This window comes from Spea bombifrons, chromosome 5, assembly GCF_027358695.1.
Source record: "Spea bombifrons isolate aSpeBom1 chromosome 5, aSpeBom1.2.pri, whole genome shotgun sequence".
In the NCBI taxonomy this organism is placed as follows: Eukaryota; Metazoa; Chordata; class Amphibia; order Anura; family Pelobatidae; genus Spea; species Spea bombifrons.
This window is the reverse complement of record NC_071091.1, coordinates 66,795,248-66,808,467: the sequence shown is the minus strand read 5'-3', so window position 1 is coordinate 66,808,467 and position 13,220 is coordinate 66,795,248. Positions and strand designations below refer to the sequence as shown.

General features: G+C 38.3%; 1 protein-coding gene across 1 annotated transcript in view; it reads right to left on the bottom strand.

The window, feature by feature from the left end:
- JARID2 (jumonji and AT-rich interaction domain containing 2) overlaps positions 1 to 13,220 on the bottom strand; it is a 77,815-nt gene that overhangs the window by 32,979 nt on the left and 31,616 nt on the right. The window contains exon 2 of the mRNA XM_053466847.1: positions 6,530 to 6,665. Coding sequence (XP_053322822.1) covers positions 6,530 to 6,665 — 136 coding nt within the window. The remainder of the gene's footprint in view (positions 1 to 6,529; positions 6,666 to 13,220) is intronic.

Genomic DNA, 13,220 nt, shown 5'->3' with positions numbered 1-13,220 from the left:
TGCATCTCTACGGTATTTCCTGCTGGGAACAAACTCCACCATCCACGAACTCCACAACCTCCATCCGGGTCACTCTGATGCTAAAACTATGCATGTACAGCTAAAAACACAAAGAGAACAAAATGCAATACTGCCTCTTTAAAAATATGGTGGCTCATGTATGGAGTCTCTGCCGAACCAAAGCCACATTAAAAAATGTACATTGCGTGTGCACCGGCACAGACAAATACAAGGTCTAACTCCTAATATCAGTAGCCTGTGTTCCATATTTCCAGAGGTATACACGTATCTGTTCTTCTGATTCCTTTAAAAATACATGTGCTTATACAAGGAGAAACAAAAAAAAACCTGCACTGACGGTGGGTAACGGAGGACCAAGAATGCGAAACTTTGCGGTAGTGGGTTATGTCTAGAAAATAAACAGCATGTGCCAGTTTCCTATAACGTAACGTATATAATTCCACTTATGTGTGTCCTCGGGAATGATAGGAAACATGACAGGAGGGGGTAAAATGAGGTTTGAGCAATAAGAATGTGACATGTAGTCGATGGGTACATAGTAGATGCCTGCTAACTTTACATTTGTAATAATTGGGGAATGTGATCACCCCAAAGTTATTAACTTACAAGGTACCATAACAAAATATGCTATTTTAAAACACCAGGCAATAGTTGGTTGTCAAACTTTACAACCTAACTCATTAAGAAGGATACACAATCCCCCGGGTGATCTCCTAGAGACAAAGGAATCTGAGGGTAGCACATTGAATTTGCTGCAATATCGTTTTCACATGTAACAAGTTACAAGGTTACAAAGAATGTAACATCTGGAAATTCCCACAGATTATTTTACTTTTGTATAAATGTACATTTTCGGTGGGCAATCCTTGTTTATTGTTATACTGTCTCTTACATATTTTGCACGTCTTCTTTTACTATTGTTTGTATAAGCACTGTGTTTGTTACTCAGATTAAATATAAATTAACCCGTTCTGTCTACCTTTTGATCATATTTTTCTTATTTGGACAGGTAGTGCCCTTGCGGTCCGTGACAGCTGTATTCTAAAATAAGGTGCTAATATTTGGCTCTAAACTTACTAAAAAGGAACACTGATGCAAAATGACATTACATTTATTTATAAAGCGCCGGCAGATTCCGCAGCGCTGTTACAGTCAGTAGAACAATTTAGAATCACACACAATAAACTGGTACAAAGGAGAAAAGTGCCCTGGCTCTTGCAAGCTTACAAATCTAGTTGATTCTTAATGTGGATCACTATTGAATCATTTAGTGCTGATTGCATCACATTTAGCAATTGCCACCAGACAATGTTTGTGTGTCAATTTCCGGCTCACTGAAAAGTCATGAAGCGAGATATGAACTGCAGTTTTTAGTAAGGATGAAGCAGAGGTGAGTAATAATAATAATTAATAATAAAAGCACCTTGTCTCTAAAGCACTCGTTTCTTGTTTAAACTCTGTTTTAATATATCTATAGGACCCTTTGATAAAAAAAAACTAGGACACAATCATACTGCATAATGCAAGTAAAATATACGAGCCCATGACTTTATCAATAACTTTTAACTTACATATAATCATGCCTTAATTGATCGCTACCCTTCTCGATATTAGGGATGGACTGGCCCTACCAGGACACCAGGCGATTTTGAATTATTCGTGTACACAGCTGCTAATGACGATGCTGGAGCAAAATAGATTTGCAGCCACGCATATATTTACCCCCAATGCATGCATGCCATTCAGCGCAACACCAACTTCGTACCTCATGCGGAACTGACTGGCAGTGGGACCACAGCGGTAAAAGCAAGGCTGCTTGCACAGTGTGCGAGTGCCAGAGACATAAGCTGCAGGCACATGGCATGCAGGAAGAGCAGCTTTAAAGGAGCAGATATGGAGAGAAATCTGCAGGTGAGGTAAGCATGTATGAGAATGTATGATGGCATAAATACGTACGTACGTATGTGTGTATACATATGTGAGTATGGATGTGTAAGTATGTGTCAGCAAGGATGTGTAAGTGCTTGGGGGCAAAGATGGCACAAGCAGGCTGTTTGAGGGTACTGACAAAGTGGGGGCAAAGATGGCACAGACAAATGATTGGGGTAAAGATGGCACAGACAAACCATGTTAAATTGTATGAGTAAATGAAAATTATTGTTGAGTATTGTATTTATATGAAGGGGGGCAGGAAGGGAAGGGTATAAAGATGATGGAGAAATAAAGGATGGGTATGGAGATAAGTTATGTATGAAGATGGAGGGGGGTAATTGTGGTGCAACATGGGGTGATAACGGCAGGGGATGAAAATGATAATGGAGAATAATATGATTATGGGGTAAGAATATTGTGGTCCGCGTGTAAGGATTGTTAAGTATGGGAATGAATGATGGGCATGTGATGGGCATATGATGATGGCCAGGGACAACTCTACACTAACACATACATGCCACCACTCTAAAACAATATACATACACGAATACCCACTAACACTTTACATATACATACACCACTCTTACAACAAATGCATACAATTACACATACATAAACAGACAGAAACTCTAACACCATACACTTACATATACATACACACACCACTCTAAAATCAAACACTTAAACACACACAGACTCTCCAACACCATAAACCTAAACATACATGCACATACAATCTAAAACCACACTTAAACACACAGCCATTCTAACAATTTATATTTACAGATATCTACATAAACACATTCACACTCTGATAATCTATGCATCTCACACACGTACCCCTCCCTGTAAAACTAATTTCTTTCGTTTTAAATAACTTTGTTAGTAATTTATTATAAAACGTTTATTTTCACACTTACGGTGTTTTTTCCGCATTATACAAACTATATATCAGTGCTCTTTCAGTTGGTTCGAGCCCTTTACATGATGTCATGGGCCACAGTGATATTATGAGCTCTGTGTTTTCATGTGTATCTTACTTAAGATTACCGTGTTTCCCCCAAAAAACTGGGGCCAGAGCCTGTCATGTGCAGCGTGCCAGAAAATAGCACCATGAAATATTGGGCTGCTATTCAATTATTTTTAGGGCTGGTTTTAAATTCCCAGTCTGACCTTGCTAGACACACATGTCTTTTCTAAACCAGGAGTGGTGGAGGCTAACACAGTGAGGGACTTTAAACAAGCCTGGGATAGACAAAGCTTTCCTTACTATAGGACCTGGCCAGACTTACCTTACAGGTAAAAATGGGCAGAGTAGACAGGCCGAAAGGTTCTTAACTGCCATCAAATTAGACTGGCATTGTTAATGTGGGTAGACTTTTGAAAGTCTTATTACCAATTAAAGGATTGCACTTCATGATGTGTATTTAAAACTTTCCAGCAAATGAATATATTAGTTAATATATTATACAGAGTAGAGGCGATGCAGCACAAACATATAAGCTTTACTATTGTTGTAGAACACCTTAAAATATATTGTTGTGTTATTTTGGGGAATGAAGTGAGAGGTGTCTTCCGGTGACAAGGCAATGAATCCTGCCAAGAGCTGCTCTTTTTGACAATAACCAGAAACTGCTAAATTCTGATGCATTTAGCTATGAGCTAACTGCCAGCACCATGAGCTGTCAGTGTCTTTATGTGCGTTTGCTACATATTTTTGTCCTTTTAACAGTGCTTCGGTACATCTCTCTGTTCTCTCACTACGTCTGCCTGTTGTTCTAGTAGAAAATCTAATGTATTCTACATTTGTCTTGAGAACTCAGTAACTGCTATGACATCATCAAAATCATTTAAAACATTCTAGTGCCATGTTAATATATCATGTGACTTGTAAAATTAGAAAAGAAAACTTGAATTCTGCAGAACGAGAGAAAAATAAAAGGTTTATCATTGGCATGCTTCAATACGGCGGCCAATAAGCAATATAAAAGGGGCTGAAAGCAATTTGCCTTAGCCTATGCTTGTTGCAGCCAACCGGCATGGGACTTTGGTTCTACCCACTATCAGTGATGAGATGACAAGTTCACAGACACATAGAAATGGAATGATCATTATAAAAAGATGTCTGTAAAAATAGTTTTGCCTTTTATAATAAGATTTTTCTCTCTTCCTGGTTATTAATAGGGCAGTAAAACCAGAGATAATAGTCCCTTTAGGGACTGGCTGCTTATGTTGAATGAAGCGCCTAATGATATTTATGTTACACAAACATTATCGAAAGGGCGATTTGGCAAATACATTCTAATTTTAACTGCCGACATTGAGTCTACAAGAATGAATTTAGTATTAACAGAAGTGAAGTCATGTACTTTATTACGGCAGTATTTGATAAGATGGCAGAACACATTGCTATCAATGCAATATAAACTTAAAACTCAGTACTCCAAGATATCATAATCACAAATGAAACATGCATAAAAATAAAAGGTCTCTACTATATGTTTAATTTTAATATGTTTGTAGGTTTTTTTATTTGGTGGTAGAAACATACACATACAGTAAAATGTAAGGTCAAATAAGACCTCAGACATGCTTTATTCAGATGTAAAGTGTTAAAATCCTAGACTTCATTATAAATATAGGGCTGCCATGCCAGACCTCTGGCAAACCAAGGGTTAGACCCTGTATGTATATTTTTTGTAGTCTTTGATCCATTGGCAAACAGGATATTCTTTGATCATAGGTCCTTAACAAAGTGCTAACCCCAGGCCTGGGTCATAAATCGAATGAGTAGATAACCATCAGCTGGACTTAAGGTGTTATAAAATGCACTGGAACATCTGCTCTGTGGTGGGTTATCCAGGGGACATCAACATAATATCAAATACAGAGAATGTGTATGTATTGTGAGAAGGTTCAGTATGAATATACATTTACAATATGCGGGTTTTATACTTTTGGTGGCTACCCAACATGCCCAGAGAGATGTGTTCCTGTCAGAAGTTATGAGAATGGGTACTTTGGAGGCAGTTAAACCCAGCATATTTGATGTCCAGATGTTCACAAAAATATGTGATTATGACAAAATTACAGAGGTGTGCTGTAAATTTCATGTCTGGGGAAGCCTTCTGTATTCTCATGTAGAAAAGTCACAAGTGTCCCTAACAGGTCTCATTTAACAGGCCATAAACTGCCAGGCCAAACCTTTGTAACCTTTATTTCCTGTATGTCCTTTATTCCTATATTTTTGTACACAGAGCCGTGAAACCTTTTTTCCCCCATGTTCCTTTTTCTAATGTTCAATTAATCAGCTCTGGGCTTTGTTCTCTAACACGAGCTCACTACTCTTAATAATGCTCAGGACTAAAGATTACAAGATGCACTTTTAATTCAAGAGGTGACATATAACATTATTTTAGAAAGAGGTTCTGATTAAGATCATTTATCCCAGCTCCTGCAAAGTTCAGAAACAGTAAAACGTGTCTGTACTTTGTTATAGTAGCCAAGGGGGTCGTTTGTGGCTCCACTTTGTAAGGCTGCCTCTCCCACAAGCGCTCCATAAATCTGTATATGTAAATATTACCAGAGCCTCTGATATAATGCATACATTCCACTGTGCTTAAATGGTAATATGTGTTGGCAGAGGCTTCCCTTGATTTATAGCTTGCAGGCTTGGTTAGCAATACTCAGCCAAGGATGAGGACAAACAGCTTAGGCCGATGTACTCATCTTCTGCTACAGCCAGAGTACAAGGGTATTTAAGGTCACTGGCAGATTTAGCATGCTAAAATAGGTAGGGCCATCTGTTAGGCCTGAAACTGAGAACATGGGTTAACACTTTATTAAATGTGTATTTGCTTTCTAATAAGAACTGGAATTTATTATATATTAAATTCCACACATATTTGTTTTTAATTGTTAATGACTGTACCAGGGGGAAAAAAATCTCACCTGTGTAATGTGTCGTACATATCTCCTGCTAAACAAGACATAATAAGTAAACTAAAAGCCACTGTGAGCATGGAAACACAAAAAAGTAAATTACCGGCCTTTATGGCTTTTATCTACAGCAGAAAACACACACACACACATATCCATATATAAATATATGTGTGTGTGTGTGTTTTCTGCTGTAGATAAACATTCATGCATGCCTGCATACGCACGCACACACACTGCTCCTTTACAGAATGCAAAGCACCTGAGTTTATAAAATACATAAAAGATGCAAGTGCATTCTGGATGGTATGTTTATAATGACATTTATCCCCCCAATAGTAGGCAAAGCCTTCCTTCATACTGGCTCAACCGATTACCTGCATACTAGGGAACTCCCCGGGGTTTCATCTGCATATTAGAAACAATCAGATTTTTTTTTTATGAGGTTAAGTGTGAAGAAGCGTAAATGTGGATCTAAAATTTCTGACGAGGTGTCCAAAATATTCATTGTTCCATATTACACACACTTCATGGACAGTTTTGGACACAAAAATGTGAAAATAATCAAGTCCTTGGATGAAGAAATTAGTGTTTTAAACTTTTAATAGGAGAAAAATGTACGTTATTGAGCACTCACCATTTGGAGTTTTGAAGCTGCCGTTAATGCAGTCATCACTTTGTCTCTTTTGCGCAGTCTTGAACTCTTTGAGAGATAGGTAAAGCACCTTTCGCACCACCCTTTCTTCTGACCAGGGAATACCATCGCTGTCATCCTAGTGGAGGATAAAAGGAAAAGATGGGATCAGACTACATAGTCCGAATTGTTCTTATCTACCATCAAATACGGTTTCAGACCAATACTTTTGCTTTCTAATCAGTGAACATTAAACAAAGCCTCTAGACATGAACTAATGTAGAGGAGAGCTCCTCACGGTAACTCAAATCACTAAAAGGAAGACCATTGCTTACAGGTGCAAAGTGATCAGCTAACTAGATCAAAACAACCATGCTGTTTAATGTCATACTTGCATGGGCTCAAAAAACATTTGGATAAAAAGAGACAGTTGTAACACTTTTTAGAACTAATATTTTTCTAATTTATGATTTTATAATACCCATAGCTGCACCAACTTTTTTAAGGCACCGCTTGACTCATGTTCTAGTCCTAGGGACCGCTTAGAGTTAAACAGGAATACATATTTTAGCTACACAATCCTATTTGCAAGAAATGTTATACTGTAGCATGAAAGAATTCAGCATATGCACATATACAGCTACATTGTGAATAAAAGTTATATGCAACCGATTCTTGTAGTCAGTTAACCCCATGAGCTAGCCCGCTCGCACCGCAGTGGCAGCGTTCCAAACGTTATATCTTCACTTGTCAAGCACCTCCTGACTGTACAGTTATCACAAACAGCTAAATTAAATCAGAAAAAATATATTCGCAATTAGGAAATTGGAAATAATCCAATTAGTATTCACGGAGTCCTGGGAAAATCTTCCCGCATGGTGAGCCCTTATTGACTTCCATAAAACCGCTGCCAAGGACACAGAGACGCTATTCTGAGAATACGCTTTTGCAACAACACTAAAGGTTTCAACATGGCGTTAGCAATGTTATCAGTAGTAATTGGTTTTACATATTTACACAACTTACAGCATACCAATAGTATTATTTATTCATAAAGTGCAGACACACCACAAAGGGTTGTACAATGTCATGGGTTAGCCATTATATTAAAAAAGTATCACCATAGGGCCTTCCTCACAAGAGCTTTCAGAAGAACATGTAAGTTTCTTACTATTTCATGCAGCTACACTACGTCTACACTGCTCAAAGCACTACTTCCCAGCCATTTAATATGTAGGGTCACATATTAAGGAATCACTGGCTAATGATATAAAAAAGAACATATATATAAATTATTCAAGGGGGAAAAAACCTCAAAATATGGCTGCACCATAAAGTTTGACAACATGTCTGCGGAATTAGGAATATTTTGTAAAGGCACTGATCTGCCTGTAAACAAGGCCCAAAGTGCAGTGCGTGGAATTTCAAAAGTGCTTGAGAACCCCAATATTGGTCCTAAATCCTTCACAGATCATGTGAATTTCTACGCTATGAATAGACTATTCATCCAGGGGCAAACAAAAAAAGGCTGCATGTGTTATAGGAAAGGGGCACCATCTAATACATGTTAGCATTAGATTCCTGATCTGGGACTAGAAACACATACTTATAGGTCTTTTTTTTTACCAGGTGAGATTGGTGAGCAATAGCCGAGTTGAAATTGGATTAAGCCTGTAGCAATAGTTTTGGCCCAGTACAACAGCGACACTCCCCGAGCTCTGACCACCAGCTGAGCTGTCCTAAAAATATGTTGGATGTCTGCCAGGTCAGCTCGTCAGACAGTAGTCTGTGCAGCCATATGTGTGGTGACATCATTAGTCAGCCTTAAGATGATACTGGGTTGAGAACACGCCATTTGCAAAGTCATCATATATCTAAAATACCAGTAATCTAAAATAACTGGATCCAGTAAAGGTTAGTTTTGAGTAAATTGAACCTACTGCAGGGGAAAATAAAGCATATGGATTGAATTGTTGTGTAAAAGGACTTGGTTGTAAATATGCTTTGTGACAAAATGTTATCAATTTGGATCCCAGAATTAACAGGTTTACTACTAACCCTTAATATATGTCAATTATAAAAGTGCCACATTAAGATACTGTCAAATTTTCCTGAGCAAGCTGGGTAGGAGTATACTTGATGAACCTTGTATTTGGCCATGAATGACTCCCTGATCTGTGCACTAATTTAACAAACAAAAATAAAATAGAGCAAGTGCTAGCATTACCAGATAGTAGAGTCACGTTAAATAAAAAAGGGATTCTAAATCACAATTACCTGATTTTACGTGTTTGGCAGTGTTAGGCAGCTCACCTTAGTACCGCCATATAAAGTGAAAATATATCATACTTTTGGAATTTAAGATGTGCTTAGGAAACAAGCCATTCAGTACTGATACGTTATTTCAATAATATAAGTAAATAAAAAAAAAATGGCAACAGGAAATACATAGGGGAACTGTCATCTGAAAAAGTGATACGGGTATTTTAGGATTTCCCTGACTAATATGTTGTTATAGGAGTTGCGCTTGTCTGACTGGTTGGACAGCAATTTTCTAAAATCCTCTAATTAATCACACAAGGAAGCATTTTACTGAGGCTGGCCACAGGAGTTGGAGTGTATGCACCGGTATAAAACCTCTTCAAAACTGCCTTCACAATGGTGAAAATGAATAAAAGCAAGCCTCCGCCACAGTTCCCCTAACATAACGGTCACAACAGACTCTTTAAAATTAGCGAATCTGTTTTATTTTAGTCCGTTAACCCCTGAAGTCATGACATGTTGCATTACAGCTGGGCTAAGGCTCAAGCTTCCTAAACAGGGCACTGTATCATCTTCTCTAACACAATGTCTAGATTCAACCAACAGATTTGGTTCGTATTAAAAATATATATAAAAAAAAGTGTACATATAGAGTTTGCCCATGAATAAGGAATGTAATGTTTGTGGATGGTGTTTAGAGTGCTTTTGATACTTACTCTCATACCAGTTTTTTTAGTACCTGTGATTTACCAATTACACATGTTTTTATGTTAAATGTAACTAATAGATATTACAAATACAATGTGTACAAATGACATTACATGTAACTTGCTGAATAACAAGAATAACGGACGCATCTGGATGGCATTTGTAGGTAAAAAAATCACCAGACCCCCCCCATGATGATGTTTGTAAGTGAAATTTTCGGTGTCTCCCTAAAACATCATGATAAGAAACGTCTCAGCACAAAATGCTATAGCTCCAAAGGAAGGTAAATCGAGGCCACGTCACAGCGTATAGACAAAAGTGCTTTGAATTATAAATTGCTCGGTAACAGGAGAGAGGGTTGCATAACAGAAACCGAGAAACAGACTTGACACCGAAGGCTCATTTGTGTGTGAGTCACAGCACAATTATTTGCAAGTTCTTGGATATTCAAATCAGCAACCCTTTAATAAACAGTCAGCAGTCTCTCCTTACTCCTGCTGTGCATGTGAATGTGAATATGACACTCAAGCCTCTACACAGAGCAAAGCATGCGTAACAGCTGGACAGGAAAATCTGTATTAAAATTACCGTATATATATATATATATATATATATATATATATATATATAAAATTCAAGGAACGTATTACATTTCCACTATTCAGGTGTTATACAACATACCTAAAGTGCAAGCAGATATGCATATGTGTGCATGACAAAACCTTATATATAAAATTATAAATATATATATATATACATATATATATACATATATATATATATACACACACACACACACACACACACACACACACTTAAAATAGATACTATGGTTTTCTGAGTGGTAGATGTTCACGAGTAATGGTGGGATGACCACTTTACACTTTCGGTGTGCATACTCATTATATTACACTATATGGACAAAGGTACTGGGACACAACTGTAAAGTTTTTTTTTTGGGGGGGGGTATCTAGGGATGTTTTTCAGGGGTTGGACTAGGCCCCTTATTTCCAGGGAAAGGAAATCTTAATGCTTCAGCATACCAAGACATTTCGGACAATGTTTCCAACTTTGTGGGAACAATTTGGGAAAACGCCCTTTTCTATTCCAGCTTGACTTTCCCCCAGTGCACAAAGCAAAACGCATAAAGAAATGGTCGGTCGAGTTTGGCGTGCAAGAACTTGACTGGCCAGCAGAGCCCTGACCTCAACCCCATCGAACAATTTTGGGATTAACTGGAACGGAGATTGCAAGCCAGGCCTTCTTGTCCAACATCAGTGACTGACCTCACAAATGCTCTACTGAATGAATGGGAAGAAATTCCCACAGAAGCACTCCAAAAAAAAAAAAAAAAAGAGAGGAAGCTGTTATAGCTGCAAAGGGAGGAGGACCAACTACATATTTATGTCTGTGTATTTAGAATGCAATGTCATAAACGTCCCTGTTGGTGTAATGGTCAGGTGTCCCAATACTTTTGTCCATATAGTGTATCACGGACGGGCTGTACAATAAACTATGACCTATTGGCATCAGTTTACGTAATCTGGTGAGGAATTTTCTGCTGTTTGCATACACAATGATGTTACTTATAGGGCTGTAGAACACTCGCCCTCTAAGTATTCTGAGCTCCTAGAAGAGAGGAACACATTGACAGGTAGGGTAGACATTTCCTTTAAGGACATTTAAAATAGATTTTGTTATAATTTTCAACATGCAACAAAAATGCCGGGTCCCCTGCAAGACATACTGTTGGGGTCCTGAGGTTTCTCCTACACACACCAACATACATTCACATTTAACTTACTACCTCAAATCCACCATGTCCTCACACCAATCACAAATCACTCATGACTCTCTTCATGCCTATCACACATCACTCTCATATAACAATGGACTCTCTCACACCGATCACATAACACACTTACAATTATAGTCATAGTGACGTTGGACCATATTAACCCCTTCAATCCCCTATGGACGTACCGGGGCATCCAAAAACGCTTCTTAAGAAACCCCTATGGACGTACCGGTACGTCCAGCCCTTCTTGCAGCGTCAGGGATGTGTTTGACAGCCTGGGCTCCCCACTGACAGTAGAAGCCGGCTTTCTGCTGTCCGATCTGATGTAACAGCTTCCGGCATGAAACCCGGAAAGCTGTTACATTTCAAACTGGGTTTGATCGGGCATTCCCTTCCGGGTTGCGTCACTGCTGACGTCTGTGAGGACCTGCATAGAGATCACAGTGTGATCGGTGCAGGGGGATCGCGGGGAGGGGAGTGAGAAACCATGTCTCTGACCCACCCTCCCGTCCTGGAACAGAAAAAAAAGGTTAGTCATTTAAAAAATATTAAAAAAATCATTAAAATAATATAAATAAAAAAAATAATAATGTGAGCTAAGTGATGTCATTGTGACATCGCTATTATTTACTAAATTTCTCATTCTAAATTTTCAGCTAATCATCCAACTATGGTATCAAAAGAAAGGTCCATCTCTCCTTGGAAAAAGAATATATAGTTTACATGGGTACACTATTCACAGGAAAAGAGAATAATCGCTAAACCTACATACCGCAAAAATGGCAAAATTGCTCTGGGACTTGAGGTACCGAAAACCCCTGGGATTGAAGGGGTTAAGGAACATTGGCATTGGTGTTTAGCTCATTTGTTTCTTTTGAAATCTTTCATAATTATTCTGGACTGTGCTAAATTTCTCTTTTCAGGCTGAACAGCATTTTGCTTCCCCAACAAAAGATGGAAAGAACTCCAAAGTGTACAGTATGTTTCTACTTAATACTATGCATTAATGTTCATATTGCTCTCTAAAACATCAAGCCCCTGAGTGAATCTATAATATAAAATCTGAACCCAAAATGGAAAAAAACAAAATAACCAGGTGTATTTCAAGGTACTCCTAAAATGCAATATCCCTGCCCGTTTACAGCAGCCCGTTCTTGTTCTAATACACACATATTTATACACAGCACTGTGCAAGCAGATGTGAAAAAAATGTAAGAATGCTTTCATACGTTCATATTTTGTATCAGCTAACAAAATGCAAAGTGAGTGAGCAAAGTGAGCGAACAGAAGAAAAACAATATTTGTGTGACCACCCTTTATCTTAAAAACAGCATAAATTCTTCACCCTCTGGAAAACAAACGGCTTTCTGCTACAGCCAAATAGCGTGTTTGCTCGATTATAAGACGACCCCTAAAAATCTGAATATTAATTTAGGAAAAAAAGCCTGAATATAAGATGACCCTATAGGAAAAAAAGTTTTACTAGGAAATATTAATTCACATGTAAGCTATTTTTTCATATTTAATAAAAACTATGCACTATGAAAAAAGTGCATTTTTTGTTTTTATTTCCTTTTATTTGCCATCCTGCCCTCCACAAAAGCCTTATACCCCCTATATGCCACTCTGCCCCCAGAAATGCCTTATACCGCCTATATGCCACTTTACCAAAAATGCCTTATACCCCCTATTTGCCACTCTGCCCCAGATATGCCTTATACCCACTATCTGCCACTCTGCACCCCAGATATACCTTATTCCCCCTATATGTCACTCTACCACATATATGCCTTATACCCCTATATGCCATTCTGCCTCCCAAATATTCCTTTTAACCCCCTATATGCCACTCTGCCTCCCTGATATTCCTTTTAACCCCCTATATGCCACTCTGCCTCCAGAAATCCACCCCCCCATATGCCACTC